The sequence below is a fragment of the Asparagus officinalis genome, unplaced genomic scaffold, assembly GCF_001876935.1.
Source record: "Asparagus officinalis unplaced genomic scaffold, Aspof.V1 AsparagusV1_Un169, whole genome shotgun sequence".
Lineage (NCBI taxonomy): Eukaryota > Viridiplantae > Streptophyta > Magnoliopsida > Asparagales > Asparagaceae > Asparagus > Asparagus officinalis.
Window position 1 is genome coordinate 364,732 of NW_017972435.1, and position 17,517 is coordinate 382,248.

Consider the following 17,517-nt stretch of genomic DNA (forward strand, 5'->3'; position numbering starts at 1 on the left):
ATCTTCTTTACTTCTTGATGCCTTAAACTCATCTTGTACTTGTTCATGTTGATAACTCCATTAAAATGTTAGTACATACACATAGTGATTGACATTATGAATAAATTGTTATCATCAAAAGTATATCATGGGGACATGATATCCAACATTCTCCCCGTTTTTTATGATGACAAACAATTTATGCATATGTAAGTATATTTTAAAGGAAATAATCATTAATAAACAAATATACTTACTCCCCCTACATAAAAACATATTGGAGTCTACAATTCATATTTTGGAGTCTATATAACATAATTCTGATATCATTCTCCCCCTTTGTCATTAACAAAAAGAAATACACATCTATCCTAAGCATGTCATAATTTCCTCTTCATAAGCTAACACTTCAAAAAGATCTTCCAAATTGTGAACATAGTCCATCACTTCACTCATCCATATGGGTAGGCAAAGACTTGCCATAAATATTAAAATTTTGACAATTTCCATCTTCATAATCTGTTTGTAATAGAAGTATCTCATGAACACAAAATATAAAATATAAACCTAGTAAGCATGATAAAAGGAAGCACAAATTCATACATAGTCTTAAGCAACATAAACATAGTAGCAACATATGACATATTACACAAGTTTTAAAGAAAATAACTAACACATAGTTTTTGACACATAAACTTAAATAAACCAAGTTAACACATAGTTTTTAACACAAACATGAAACTAAGCCAAACACTACATGATGTATGCATGGTCCTATAACATGAAGGTCCTGGAGGAGGTGGATGTCCTTGGAAGAATGCATTGAGCTTCATATTCAAGTTATTAAATTTCTTGATTAACTCCTCCTAATTACTAATGATGTAATTGTTCTAGGAATAAAGAGCTCGCTGACTAGTCTCTAACTTAAGGATGCGTACAGACAATGTGTTATATTGCACATCCGAGAAGCAAGAAGGTTCTGATTGCATTTGAGGTGGTTGTTAGCTAGAAGAAGGCCCTGCTTGACTTGAGGATTGTGGAATATCATGTGAAATTTATTCTTGAGGAGCTTGAGGCTCATCTTGGTGACATTGATCATGAAGTTTAAAATTAGTTAACTTCATCCTAGTTAGGGTATTAGAGTCAAAGAATTCAATGGAACGAATGACAGAATTTTCTGATTCAAGATCGACATAGAATTTATCAAAGGCCTTTGTTAAAATGCACCATAAGGCAGAAAACATTTTGGTATAGTCAAGAGATTGTCATAATAAACTTCAGCCCAATTAACTTGGATATTCCCTATTATAGCATATAATGCTTTTGCTAAATCTAGGGAAATAAAATAAAAACTCCCAGTTTTTGGAAACATATTATAGGCTAAGATTCGAGCAATGAAATGAGGAATTGGACGAAGTTTATTTGAATTATTTAAAGGTTTACCATAACCTGGAAGAAAAATATGATTAGATAGTAAATTTGCATTATTCATTTTGATTGATCTAAGTGAAACACCTCTGAAAGGAATGTTAAAGATTTTTCCAATTGACTTAGTAGTCAATTCAATTTTTATTCCTTTCACAAGAGTTTTTAGTTTTTCAGTTCCACTTATAGTTCCTACACGTTCTATATTTGTAAAGAACAATTAAACTAGAAACGGATATGTGGGTTTTCTATTTTTGGCTAAAAATAATTCAAGCAATCTCATATTTTCAAAGTATGAACTGAAGCTCCAAGGGATGAAATCATCAGATTTCACAAAACGTCCTGAAAGAACTTCAAATGTAGATATATTGTTAAATTCTTCAAGTAAATCAGGACTTTTTAAATAGACAATAATTTCAATATTAACACTTGTATGAACTTGCTTAGCCTTCTTTGCTCTAGACATGATAAATCAGAAAAGAACAAGAACTAGTAAAGATCAAGTTGAAGAACTTACCAAACTGATGATAACCCCAGAAATAGTCGACTAGAACTGGTTGTAGTCAACTACAAGAACTGACAAACTCAAGAAAACTAGGAATTTGAGGGAAATTTTTGTGAAAAGTGAAAATTTGATGATGCCCTAACCTGGATTCGTTGGGTTCTGAAGATGGGGAAGGAGAGAGATCTGTTTCTGAAGTGGGTAGTTTAGGATTTAGGGTAGTTTTTGTAACTTAAAAATGTATGGTCAAGATTAGATCAACAAAATCAAATGTATGGTTAAGATTTAATCTAAATAGAGTTTGATATAGGGCTAGGATTGATTAGGTTTTAAAAGAGTGGTTGAGATGAAGTTCACTTAAATATAATGGGTATTGGGTTTTGGATTTGATAAGTAAAAAATCCAATATGCTAAAAAACTGTAAGTATGAAAAATCTATGCTTGTAGTCGACTACTAAGAAAAATAGTCGACTACACTATAATCAACGGAATTCTGGATTTCAGATCTAACTCAGATTAGTCGACTATAGGATAAATTAGTTGACTATACTGTAATCAACAGAATTCTAGATTTCAGATTTAACTCAGACTAGTCGACTACAGATCAAATTAGTTGACTACACTGTAATTAACAAAATGTTTTATATGCAATGCTTGAGCATGTAGTCGACTACAAACTTGATTAATCGGCTATTAAGACTGAATATGCATATATATTGAATTTAAAACTTAGTTTAAATCTTCCAAGGAACATATACCTAATTCTCTTCTCAATTTAACATATATTTCTTCTTTTAAAGGTTTTGTTAATATATCAGCAATTTGTTTATCGGTTGAAATAAAATCTAAAGAAATAACTCCTTTTAGTACATTATCACATAAAAAATTAATGTCTTATGTCAATATATTTTTTACGTGAATGTTGAATAGAATTTTTAGATGAATTAATTACACTTGTATTATCACACATTATGGATGATGTGGGACAAACTATACCATAATCAGATAATGTTTGTTTCATCAATAAAACTTGAGCACATGCAAGACTAGCAGCAATATATTTTGCTTCAGTAGTTGATAATGATACTGAATTTTTCTTTTTACTAAAGCAAGATATAAGTGAATGTCCAAGAAAGTGACATGTACCACTTGTACTTTTTCTATCAGATTTACATCCGGCAAAATCAGCATCACTATATGATAATAAATCAAATGTGCTATTCTTAGGATAAAATAAACCATAATCTGTGGTGTTTTTAAGATATCTAAAAATTATTTTTACACCTTTAAGATGTGATTATTTAGGATTAGACTGAAATCTAGCACATAAACATACACTAAATATAATATCATGCCTACTTGTAGTAATGTAAAGAAGTGAACCGATCATACCTCGATATAACTTTTGGTTAACATTCTTACCATTTTCATCTTTATCAGGAGATATAGTAGTACTCATTGGTGTTGATTTACTTGTTGTATTTTCCATTCCAAAGTATTTGAGTAAATCTTTAGCATTCTTGCTTTGGTTGATGAAAATCTCTTCCTTTAATTGTTTGATTTGAAGTCCAAGGAAAAAATTGAGTTCACCTATGTGACTCATTTCAAATTCATCCTGCATAGTCTTTGCAAACTCTTGACAAAGATTATTGTTAGTAGAACCAAATATTATATCATCTACATATATTTGAATTAATAGTATATCATTATTAATTTTCTTTATAAAAAGTGTAGAATTAATTTTTTCTATTTCAAAACCAGAAGTTAAAAGAAATTTTTTTTATCTATCATACCAAGCAGGAGGTGCTTATTTTAGACATACAAAGCCTTTTTAAGTTTAAAAACATGGTTTAAAAAACTTTTATTTTCAAAACCCGGAGGTTGTTCTACAAAAACTTCTTCTTTAATAAAATCATTTAAAAAGCACTTTTAACATCTATTTGATATAATTTAAAATTCATAAAACATACAAATGCAAGTAAAATTCTTATAGATTCTAAACGTGCTACTGGTACATATGTTTCATCATAATCAATACATTCTTCTTGATTATATCCTTATGCAATTAATCTGGTTTTGTTTCTAACAAGTTGTCCAGATTCATCTAATTTATTTCTAAATATCCCTTTGGTTCCAATAATGGACTTATCTTATGGTCTAGGTACAAGATCCCAAACATTATTTCTTATAAATTGATTTAGTTCATCTTGCCTAGCAATTATCCAAAAACCATCAAGTAAAGATTCTTTTATATTTTTAGGTTCAATAATAGAAATAAAAACAGCATGAGCAATCAAACTAAAATGAGATCTAGTAGTGACTTTATCAGAAATATTACCAATAACAATATCATGTGGATGAGTTTTAACTTTTACAAAATCCTTTAGCAAATCATTTTGTAAATTATCATCTTTTTAAACGTCTAGCATTGGAGTATCATGAATAGAATCAATTAAATCATCATCATTATTTAAAACAGTAGGTGTTTTTGTAAAATTCTCATCCAAAGAAACATGCATAGATTATTCAATGACTAAAGTTCTTTTGTTGTATATTCTATAAGCTTTGCTATGGTTAGATATTCCTTCGTCACACTTAGAATCAAATTTGTCCAAGTTATCTTTTGTGTTTAAAATAAAGTATTTACAACCAAAAACTTTAAAATAAGAAACTTTAGAAATTTTATCATAAAACAACTCATAAGGTGTTTTCTTTAAAATATGTCTAAATAAAATTCTGTTTTAAACATAACGTGCTGTAGAGACAGCTTCTACCCAAAAATACTTTGGTAGGTTACTATCACATAACATGGTTCTAGCATATTCTTGTATAGTTCTATTCTTCATTTCTACAACTCCATTTTGTGGAGCCGCTCGAGGAAAAGAAAAAGTGTGAGAAATACCATTTTTATCACAAAAATTTACAAAAAGTTTATTTTCAAATTCTCCTCCATGATCACTACAAATAGTAATAATAGAAAGAGACTTTTGTTTTTGAATTCTTTTGCAAAAGATAGAAAACTCATTAAAAGCATCATTTTTATGTTTAAGAAATATTACCCGTGTAAATCTTGAAAAATCATCAACAAGTACAAATGCATATCTGCTTCCATTTAATGATGCAACTCTAGAATGACCAAAAAGATCAATATGAATTAATTCTAGTGGTTTACTTGTAGAAATTACATCTTTAGATTTAAATGATGATTTATGCATTTTTCCTTGTTAACATGCATCACAAAAATTATCTTTATAAGAAAGCTTAGGTAAACCTTTAACAGAATCATTCTTAGAAATTTTAGAAATATGTTTAAAGTTAACATGACCAAAATATTTATGCCATAACATAGAATCATTAGAAGATGCAAGAAGGCAATGTTCATTAGAAATGTTATTCATAGATAAAACATATATATTATTTTTTCTATGTCATTCAAATAATACAGTAATCATATCAATATCATAAATTAAGCAAGATTCTTTTTCAAAAAAAAATTAAAACATTTATCACAAAGTTGACTTATACTAAGTAAATTATCTTTAAGACCATCAACTAATAAAAAATTATCAATAATAGGTTTATTTGGATTACCGACAATTCTAATGCCGATGACCTTCCCTTTGTTGTTATCTCCGAAAGTGATGGTACCACCATCCTTATTTTTAAAAGATGACAATAATTGTATATTATCGGTCATATGTTTAGAGCAACCGCTATCTAAAATCCACCTATTTTTCTTAGGTACCTAAAATGATAAACATTTATAATTTTGGTACCCATGCTATGTTGGGTCCATAAAATTAGCATTTAGGAAATCAAACCCATGAAGAGTTTGATTTGCCTAAATAGTTATTTGATAATCAAACATCTTTAATAAAGATAGAAATATAAGACTTTTTCTTTAATGAAGTTAATTCTTGAGGTACCCAAATAGATAAATATTTTGATTTCTTTTCACATAAAACATTATCTTAACATTATGTTCATGCAATTTAGAAGATGATTTTACAAAAAATGGTTTTCTTAGAAATATTTTTGTTTACATGAAAACCCAAACCTTTTGTCTTTTGAGATTCTTTTTGATATGAAAGTAAATTATTAAGATTTTCTTTACCTTTATTGAATTTACTAACATTCAAACATATATCATCATGTTTTAATTTAATAGAAGAAATATCTTTATCTAAAATATTAATATGAATTTTTAAATCATTGCATTCTGATTTTGAATAAACATTCTCATTAGTTAAAATATGATTTTCTTTAAGTAAAGATTTATTTTCCTCTTTCAATTCAATTACCTGAGAATTAGAAATAATAGAAGAATTAAAATCAGAAATTTCTTCAAGTAATCTTTTATTTTCACCTTTAAAAAAATTATGTGAAGCTTCTTCAAGTAATCTTTTATTTTCACCTTTAAAAAAATTATGTGAAGCCTTTAATCTCAAAAAAGTTTCATATAATTCATTGAAAGCATCTAAAAGCCTTTAATCTCAAAAAAGTTTCATATAATTCATTGAAAGCATCTAAAAGCTCTTCATTGTCACTTACTTCTTCTTGTGCCATAAAACACATATGAGCACTTTCCTTTTCTTCAATTTCTTCATCAGAAGATGAATCATTACTGTCATCCCATGTAACCGCCAAAGCCTTACTTTTCTTGTTGCTTTTAATATTGTTAAAATAACTTGATTTTTGCTTATTTTTCAGCAATGGACAATCTTTCTTCATATATCATGGTTTGTTACATTTGAAACAAAGTAAGTTATTTGAATTTGAAATTTTTGATTTGAACTTACCTCTTTTTATGAACTTTCAAAACTTGCGTGCAAACATGCTCATTTCTTCATCATCATACAAATCTTCTTTATTGGAAGTAATATTGAATGCAAGCACTTTCTTATTCTTTGATTCATCCTCATTCTTTCTATCTTCAATTTGAATTTCATAGGCTATGAGGTTACCAATTAAATTTTCTACTGTAAGAGTTGATAAGTCACTTGCTTCCTCTATAGCGATAACTTTCTTTTCCCATTGTGGAGTAAGTGAACGAAGTATCTTCCGCACCATCTACACTTGAGTGTATACTTTTTCAAGACCGATGAGAGAATTGGTGATATCAGTAAACCTTGTAAACATCTCTCCAATGGTCTTGTTTTCCTTCATTCTAAATAATTTAAACCTGTGTACAAGAACAGAAATTTTAGATTCTTTAACATTTCTTGTACCTTCATGAGTTATCTCGAGTGTGTACTAAATATCATATGCAGATGTGGTCGTTGATACCCTATTGAACTCATTCTTGTCAAGAGCATAAAATAAGGCATTCATTGCTTTTGAATCCAAGTTTGCATTGTTCCTTTGAGATGTAGTCCATTCCGTGAAAGAAGTAGTTAGCTTCTTGTATTTTGTTTTCACAACGTTCCAAAGTTCGTAGCCAATTGATTGGAGAAAGATTTTCATCCGATACTTCCAATAGTTGTAATTCAGTCCATCAAACATTGGTGGACGATTTGTAGAGTGTCCTTCCTTGAATTTTGAATTTGAGTCGGAATTAAATATCATTTCTTCAACCTTACTCTAATACCAAATGTAGAATCTGATCCAATCACAATAAAACACTAGAGGAGGGTGAATAGTGTTCTTTTAAAAATTAATACAAAGAAGATTATAATTTGTAAAGAAATAGTACAATCACAGAAAATAACAATCACAAATACAAAATTTTATACTAATTCCACCTCCCAGATGTACATCTAGTCCCAAGCAAATCCCGCTTGAGAGTTCTACTATGATTTTGAAAAACTTACAAATCAAAACATCAAACCTGACCAATTTGCAAGTCCCTTGCACCAAATCTCTTCACCAATAGATTACACCTCTCACACCCGAGAGAACACTTGTCTTGATACAACTTGATTCCTATAAGCCTTGATAGTATTGTGATGTGTAGCAGTGGCTAGCAATATTTTGAATCTCTAAAAAATACCTAACTTGATTGAATATTGAATGAGGATCAAATGCAAATTCAGAAAATGATTTTTCTCAACACTTAGTGAAAATCTAAAAAAAAATCTTTTGAAAGATGCTCAAAACTTGATCTTATGTATAGGAATTCGTGACCTGTGTAGATCTTATGTATAGGAATTCGTGACCCAAAATTCTGAACATGTATCATATTTATAGCCTTGAAAAGATAGGTTTTCAAACCCTAAAAACGTACACAAAACGGCTATAAACTGTCATTAATTTGAATTCTAAAATGTCAGAAAACTATCTTAGTAGTCGACTAATTGTTATTGTAGTCGACTACTCTGAGTTCAACAAACTTCAGAAAACTTAGAATTATCTTTAGTAGTCGACTATTATTGTCATTAGTCGACTACTCTGTAAAACACAGAATCTGAAATTCAACATACGAAGCTGTGTAGATCTTATGTATAGGAATTCGTGACCCAAAATTCTGAACATGTATCATATTTATAGTCTTGAAAAGATAGGTTTTCAAACCCTAAAAACGTACACAAAATGGCTATAAATTGTCATTAATTTGAATTCTGAAATGTCAGAAAACTATCTTAGTAGTCGACTAATTGTTATTGTAGTCGACTACTCTGAGTTCAACAGACTTCAGAAAGTTTAGAATTATCTTTAGTAGTCGACTATTATTATCATTAGTCGACTACTCTATAAAACACAGAATCTGGAATTCAACATACGAAGCTCTGTAGTCGACTATAATCCTTAGTAGTCGACTACTCTGTATTTTTACAAAAACTTATATTTTGATTTTAAACTTTAGTAGTCGACTACTAACTTAATTAGTCGACTACTAAGAGGTGAAAATGTAATGTATAAAATATTTTAGACTCAATGATTAACTAAATACTCTAATTGTTAACATAGGGGATTTTTATTGTTAACCAACACATTAAGCCTGTGTTAATGTGTTCTAATCTCTATGTGTATGTATGTGTGAGTGATTAAGGCTTGTACAATATTTCTAAGTAAAGAAAATGTAAAAATTACATTGATACATAAGCTCTTCATCTTCTTTTCTAAGTAAAGAAAATGTAAAAATTACATTGATACATAAGCTCTTCATCTTCTTTACTTCTTGATGCCTTGAACTCATCTTGTACTTAGCTCTTCATCTTCTTTACTTCTTGATGCCTTGAACTCATCTTGTACTTGTTCATGTTGATAACTACATTAAAATGTTAGTATATACACATAGTGATTAACATTATGAATAAATTGTTATCATCAAAAGTATATCATGGGGACATGATATCCAACAACTTATTGTTCTTAATAATCTTCCTTTTATTTTTTTGAAAAGATGATGAATTTGAGGATATGATTGGAGATGGTTTGTGTTTCCCATTTCAAAAAAAATTCTAGGTAATCTTATCAACGTGATATTTTATAATATTATTAGGAGAAAAAAATCTTATTTTCAAAGCTTAAACTATAAATTTTCTCTAACTTCTGATATTTGGACATCTAGAGCATAACTAATTATTTATGTATCACAACACACTGGATTTTTGACACTTAGCAAATGTTTAAAAGAGATATTTCTTTTATTTCATTTAAAAAAATTCACATGCTGGCGTAAATATTGTAAATTTAATAGTGGAAGAACTTTCAAAATTAGAAAATTCTAAAAAAAAAATTCTCTTTCACTAGATAATACAAGTAATAATAATATAGTAGTAGATCATATCCAATTACATTTTCTATTGCCATGCCATGATGACATTTTTTATATTAGATGCATGTGGCATATTTTAAATTTAATTGTTCAAAGTGCATTTAATTAAATTAAACCAATAATAGAAAGAGTTATAAACTTATGTTCATAATGCTTCTGAACAAAGACTTAAAAGATGAAAATAATTGTGTTGAAGAAAAAATGTAAAATCTAATTTTAGTCTAAAAGATGTTGATCACAGGTGGAATTCTATCTATACAATGTTAAATGTAGTATAGAGTATACAGAAATAATAATTGATTTTATTACTTTCTATATTTCTAGTTCTAACTTAGTAATATGTATGTAATAACTGATGATGAATGGGCAATCAGAAGTTGTGCAAAAGATATGCTATAATTTCTTTATGAAGTTACTATGTTATCATCTAATTACTATTATCCAACTATTACTCAAGTTATTTTATAAGTTTTAAATATTTAAACTTTTTTTAATACTTATCGCATGGATAATTATTTTTCAAACATGATTTTTGAAATGAAAAGTAAATTTAATAAGTATTTTAGACCTATTCCTATTATTCTTGGTTTGGGGATTCTTATTGATTCACGCTTAAATAATATTAGCCTTCAAAGTTTGTTAAATTCTTTATATGAGAACATGATAATAGACACTAATAGTGATTAGAATATTACTACTCTTACTCATTATAATACTATTAAATATTATTCTTAAAAAAAATTTGATCAGTATGCAAGTGGATATGATGTAAGTACACCTCAACCTACAGCCTCTACAGGCTTATGATGGGACAAAGGTAAGCTTTATTATAGGTAATCGATGATAGAGAGGCTAACTGGTAGTAGCCGTGGATCTAGATTAGGATCATCATCAAGAGAAATTTCTGAAATTGTATAATATTTTAGCTACACCTTTAGTTAACCTCAAAATAATGTTGATTTTAATATTTTGTAATGGTGAAGAGTATACGGAAATGTTTCATGTCCTATATTTTCCATCATGTTTGTAGCTTACCAACAGTACAGGTCTCTACAGTAGCTTCAGAATCCGTATTCAGCACATCAAGACGTTTAATGGACGACCACGTAACAACGCAAGATCTGTCTACCATACAGGCATTAATATGCCTACAATATTGGTGGATGTACGAGAAGAGAACTCAAGGCACGATCAGATAACAACTATTGAAAAATAGACTTAATGATTTGACGATCGGAGATAAAGATTAGAAGGTATTTTGTAATTCGTAACTTTATTTTTAGGTGCAAATCTGTAATAAATTATTTTGAAAGAGTTACAAATGATATTGATATCGATGAGTAGGTGTCAACCTAGTCGGGATGTACTCATTTATTGTGATGCGATAATTTTTAAAAAAATATAATTGTTAATGATTAATAATAAAGAATTTATTTTTTATCATTTTAATTTCTATGATCTTTGTAATTGTATAATTATACGTGATTAATAGTAATAATGAATTTTTGCAAAATTTCTCATATTTTAGTTACTCTTGAAATTCCTTTTTTTGGCAAAAAAATCTTTTTTTTTAGTAATTTTTCAATTTTTTTTTTTGTTCAAAAAAGGAAAAACTAGGTCGGACCAGACCCGGAAACCTCCTCGTTTGGACAGGCCTTCTCGGTCCTCTTCCACCTTCATTTACAGCACCCTCGATCTGAGCAGGATGGATTCTTTTCCGTACTCAAAAATCATTCTAAATCTATTTTCTTGAAGAACTTTTAGAACATGAAAGTATATTAACCTGATAAGCTGAAGTTGATGTCCCAAACACAAAATCGGCTGGAAAGCTTGCTCCTGCTCAAGGATTCGCATCTCAAATGCCAAAATGCTGATCCTAGCAATGAAAAAATTAAAAGAGGAGAGGTAGAAGTTAGCAACCTTCAATTGCCGTTTCATTAAGAATTTTTTTCCCTTTTCTTTTTCCCAACATTAACTTGAAGGAAGAGAGCTACTTACGTATAGAATACATATGTGGATGTTTTGGGTTGGGGGCTGACTCATTAATTGTAGGGTTATTGGAGCATTCTCATATGGCAACATATATATATAGATGCGGAATGTTATTTTTCCTTTTCATTATTGCTCTAAAATGGATATTTGAAAGAACCAACTAAATAAGAACCGATAACTGACACATTTTTCAAATGTTAGAAGTCATGGGAATGGAAAGTTCTGAGTGCTGATTTGCAGAAAATGAAAACGTAGGGGATTGAAGATAAGATAAAAGGACATCATACACTGTACGTCATTAAAGAAGATCTCTTTGGTTCCCCTAACGATGATCGGTGGGAAGGCGCAATTGCAATGGAAAGTGCTAGCCATTGGTTCAGTTAGTCAACCATGCATGTTTCTCTCGAGGAGATTAACTTTCCACCCCCTCCCCGAGGCAAAATACTCAAAACAAACAGCCCCTTACGGATTTCCTACCGTATTTTATCGTTCTCCCTGGAAAATCATCAGATATGATTTTATTGATCATGATGGTGGAAACCTTTTGGGAACGTAAAACAGTTCTAGAAAGAATTAACTACACTAACGTGGTTCTTATCCCATTAGTTTGGTAAATGCGTCTCTCAAAATAATTTCCAAAGTTGTGGCTAAAGTTATTAGTCAAGTGGTGGATGACTACCAAATAGGCTTCATTAAGGGACGTACTATTCTAGAGGGATGACTACTACTTCCGGGCAAGTTATTCAACATCTTTCCAGAACTAAGAAATAGGGTATTCTTCTTAAATTAGATTTTTAAAAAAGGCATGTGACACTGTTGATTGGGGATGTGTGGCCAAAATTAATGGTTGGGTACAATCAGCAAAAGTCACTACATTAACATTTTTTTTGGTCAATGAAAATTTCATTCATCTTCCAAATTTGAAAATTTTTGTACATCAACTTCTCAGTAGAACTGAGATTACACTAATAGCTAACAGCTTATAATCTCAAGTTACAGATCCATTCCTTGTTATCTGTCGAGAAAGATCCATTGAGTATGGTAGTTAGAATGATGAACTTAATTTCCTTGAACAATTGCACAGTAGGCTTCACTTCTTGCTTAAAGATTCTAGTGTTCCTTTCACACCTGATGCTATAAACTGTTGCAGTGAGAGCTATTTTCTTAACTTTTTGTTTAAAGCCATTCCCCCTCAATCTTAAACAATACCAGTTCATAATCAGATCCCAATTACAAGACCTCCACCTGAATTGTAACCAGTCCATGATCAGGAGCCAAACTATCCTTGAATATTGACACTCGAAGAAGAGATGATTCCTGCTCTCATTGCCAGTGCACCAGCAACAGTTATTATCATTCACAATACTCCTTTTGATCAATCTATCTTGTGTGAGCAAGCGATCATGAGCTGCTAGCCAACTGACAAAAGAATGTCTGGGTAGGCATGATGTCTCCCACACAGATTTATACCATGGCACTTCAAGGGTAGTCGGGGATAGGGATAAATATTAGCGTTGTAAGAGAGATTTATGGTAAGGCAGCCCTTTGTTGCCTCTGATTTTTGTTCTTTGTTGCTGATAGTCCAAATTACATGTATCAAACTAGCACAACCAGGTCTTATTGAAAGGTTTATGGTCTAAATCCAAAGTGAATTCATTAGTTAATCTTCAATTTGCTGATGATACTTTTCTTTTCTGCAAAGCCCACCTGGCACAAGCTACAATTCTCAAGAGGGTTTTATTTCACTTTGAAAGATGTAGCTCTTTAATTTAACTTCAATAAGAGTTCCCTAATTTTCTTAGGAAAAGTATCGGTAGAATATTCTTATATCATTGGTGTTTAATTGTCCAATTTAGGAATTTCTTATCAAATACTGATATAGAATATACAGCAGATACGTTTATGTCAAAGTGGGACAGTCGCAAGCCCAAATGCGGGCCTGATTGAAGAAAATAACTAGTTTCGAAGAAACAGCCGTAACTTTCAAACCGTACATCGGAATTGGACGAATTATATATAAAAATCAACTATCTCGACGAGACGGAGCCATCCAAACCAACCCCCATGGGTTTGGTTTGTGTTTTCCGTTTCGCCAAATTCCTTATGTTTTGAGAGATATTTACATTTTTGTCTGTTGTTTACTATTTTTAGTAATATTTTAAGAGTCTGTTTTGTTTAGGAAACAAATCCGATTTGATCTCAGATTTGACCGGTGGACTTTCCTAGTAATAAGGAGTCTTTTTAGGAGTTTTAATATGTTAGGAATTCCTTTACTATTTTTGGTAGAGTTTGAGTTGTTGTATGAGTCTTGTTTCTTTTTTCTATTTAAGAAGAGTCTTGTAAGCCCTAGAGGCATAACTTTTGATTAATAAAAATTTTGTTTTCCCTCAATATTTCTTCGTGGATTCGAAGCTCTTCGTGGATTCGAAGATTTTCCTTGGTGGATTCTGAGGCTACTACTTCCGTGTTGCGTCAATTGGTATCAGAGACTTGTTCCTCCGATCCGATGGCAGGTGATGAAGCCTATATTTCTCGAACTGAGTTCGACATACTGAGGTCCGACGTAGAGCAACTAAAGACCAATGGTGATTAGATGAGGGCTACCATACAGCAACTTACGATGGCAGTGGAGCGTCTGAACCCGATGGGAGTTCACAATCGTGTTGATCGTCGCCAACGACGTGATCTGACTCCATATGAAGAATTCGACAGCGAGGAAGATCCCTATGCACCACCACGCTGTGGTGTTTATCATAGAGACTGATGACAAAGGAATAATTATGACGCTGGAGGTTTCAAGATGAAGATGGATCTGCCATCTTTCAACGGGCAACTTCATATTGAAGAGTTCCTCGACTGGATTACAGAAGTAGAGAGATTCTTTGAGTATATGAAGATCCCAGAAGAACAGAAGGTAAAATTAGTGTCTTACCAACTCAAAGGTAGAGCTTCAGCTTGGTGGGAATCTATTTATCTGAATCGATCTCGTCAAGGAAAACCGAAGGTCGATAGGTGGAAAAAGATGAAGAAGCTATTGAGAGCTCGTTTCTTGCCAAGCGATTACGAACAAGTTTTATTCGGACAGTACCAGAATTGTAAGCAGGGTGGAAGAACCGTGGATGAGTACACACAGGAATTCTATCAACTATCATCCAGCATTAACTTACACGAGAGCGAGGCCCAACAGATGTCTCGATGTACAGGGGGGTTGAAGATGGTGATTCAGGATTGTGTATCTCTACAGTAGACCTATACCTTGGCAGACACGATTAGCCTAGCCGAGAAGGTAGAGCGACAACTCGAACGAAATAGTAAAGGTTCATGGGTAGCTTCCGACGGGTCGCGCACGAGCTTTAATCATTGTAAACAGTCCTAAATAGTTTCTGATTAACATACTACAATTGAGAATGGCAAGGGTCCAGCGATAATAACTACAAAGAAGACTACACCCCCGAACCCATATGCCAAGCCTGACCCAATCAAGTGCTATAGATGTGGACAGCCTGGTCATCGATCCAATCAGTGCCCTAAAAGAGGTGTTATGAACATAGTGGATCATGAAGATGAAGTTACAGACCGTGATGAAGTTGAAGACTATGATGGTGGATTGGATCCTGATGATGATGGGGAACAACTCTCATGTGTTATGCGGCGTCTATTGTTGGCCCCAAAGACAGAAGAGCCACCGTAGAGGCATAACATCTTCCGCACGAGAGGCACCATGAAACAGAAGATCTATGTTGTCATCATTAATAGTGGGAGCAGCGAGAATATTGTCTCTCGGCGCATGGTGGAGAAGTTAGGATTAAAGACAGAGAAGCATCCCGCCCCTTACAAGATTGGTTGGATTCGAAAGGGTAGCGATGTACAAGTTGATGAAGTGTGTCGAGTATCCTTTTCCATTGGCCGAACTTATATCGATGAGGCGTTATGTGATGTAGTTGAGATGGATGCATGTTATATCTTATTAGGCAGGCCATGGCAGTTTGATGTTGATGCCACACATCGGGGAAAGGATAATGTTTATATATTTAAGAAGGATGGTCGACGAGTTGTGCTCAAGCCTCTAACTGAGAAGGGGCCTGTCAATACCAATGTGGCTGAAAAGAAAACTTTCTTGGTCGTTGACAATGAAGATTTTATGAAAGAAGTGAAGCAGTCCAATAAGGTTTATGCTCTTGTTTTGTCGGGAAAGGAGGATTCTACCACAGCTAAAATTCCACCTGGAGTTCAAACCCTCTTGCAGCAGTTTGAAACAGTTATGCCTAACGATCTGCCCTCTGAATTACCAATGCTTCGAGACGTGCAACATCAGATTGATTTCAACCCTGGATCTCGACTACCAAATCTGCCACACTATCGGATGAACCCAAAGGAAGGAGAGATTGTGTAGAAGAAGGTGGATGATCTCGTCCAGAAGGATCTTATACGGCCTAGCATGAGTCCATGTGCCGTACCAGCACTACTAGTCCCAAAGAAGAACGGAGAGTGGCGCATGTGTGTGGATAGTAGGACTATCAACAAAATCATCGTGAAGTATCGATTTCCTATCCCACGCCTGGAAGACATGCTAGACATGTTATCTGGATCAAAATTGTTCTCAAAGATAGAATCCCACGCCTGGAAGACATGCTAGACATGTTATCTGGATCAAAATTGTTCTCAAAGATAGATCTCAAGAGTGGTTATCATCAGATTCGGATGTTATCTGGATCAAAATTGTTCTCAAAGATAGATCTCAAGAGTGGTTATCATCAGATTCGGATTAGAGAAGGAGATGAGTGGAAGACTGTATTCAAGACAAAAGAAGACCTATATGAATGGTTAGTAATGCCTTTTGGCCTTTCTAATGCTCCTAGCACTTTCATGCGTTTGATGAATCAGGTATTTAAACTCTTTATCGGCAAGTTCATTGTAGTTTCTTCGATGATATCCTGATTTATAGCCAGAGTGAGACTACACATCTGGACCACTTGAGGGAGGTACTAATAGTTTTGCAGGAGAACAAGTTGTACATCAATATGAAGAAGTGCAACTTCATGACCAGTAGCCTTGTATTCCTAGGCTTTGTTGTTAGCGCAGAGGGCATCCATGTTGATGAAGAGAAGGTCTGTGCTATTCAAGATTAGCCTACACCGAAGATAGTCAGTGAAGTCCGTAGTTTTCATGGCCTAGCAACGTTCTACAGAAGATTTGTCAGAAACTTCAGTAGTATTGTAGCTCCTATCACTGAGTGTATGAAGAAAGACAAATTCAATTGGGAGGACAATGCGGATCGTAGCTTTGCACTGATCAAAGAGTTGTCCACCGCACCAGTACTTGCACTTTTCAAAAGGTCTTTGAAGTTGATTATGATGCGTCCATCATAGGAATTGGTGGTGTTTTATCAAAGGAAGGGTGTCCAGTTGCTTTTTATAGTGAGAAACTCAGCGAAGCTCGGTAGAAGTGGACCACATATGAGCTGGAGTTATATGCCATAGTCCAGTCTTTGAAGCATTGGGAGCACTATTTGATCTCGGGAGAGTTTCTGCTTCACACTGATCATCAGACTTTGAGGACCCTTAATAGTCAGACTACCATCAACCGTATGCATGCTCGTTGGATCGCATATTTGCAGCGTTTCACCTTTGTTTTGAAGCATAAATCCGGGCAGCAGAATAAGGTTGCAAATGCACTTAGTAGGAGAGCTGGATTATTAGTAACTTTGAAGGCTGAAGTGATTGGATTTGAGTACCTTAAGGAGCTGTATGTAGAGGATGAAGATTTTAAGAAGATTTGGGACAACTACCTTCAAAATAAATCAGTCAAAGGCTTTCATATTCAGGATGGTTAATCTATTTTATGGCGATCAATTGTGCATACCCTAGAGTTCACTAAGAGAGTAGATAATTCGAGACCTTCA

General features: G+C 32.7%; 1 protein-coding gene across 1 annotated transcript; it reads left to right on the plus strand.

Annotated features, from left to right (window-relative positions):
• The first annotated feature begins 15,336 nt into the window (after positions 1-15,336).
• Positions 15,337-16,008, plus strand: LOC109827372. The gene has a single exon (XM_020394370.1). The coding sequence runs from the start codon at positions 15,337-15,339 to the stop codon at positions 16,006-16,008; it is 672 nt and encodes a 223-aa protein (XP_020249959.1).
• The last annotated feature ends 1,509 nt before the right edge of the window (positions 16,009-17,517 follow it).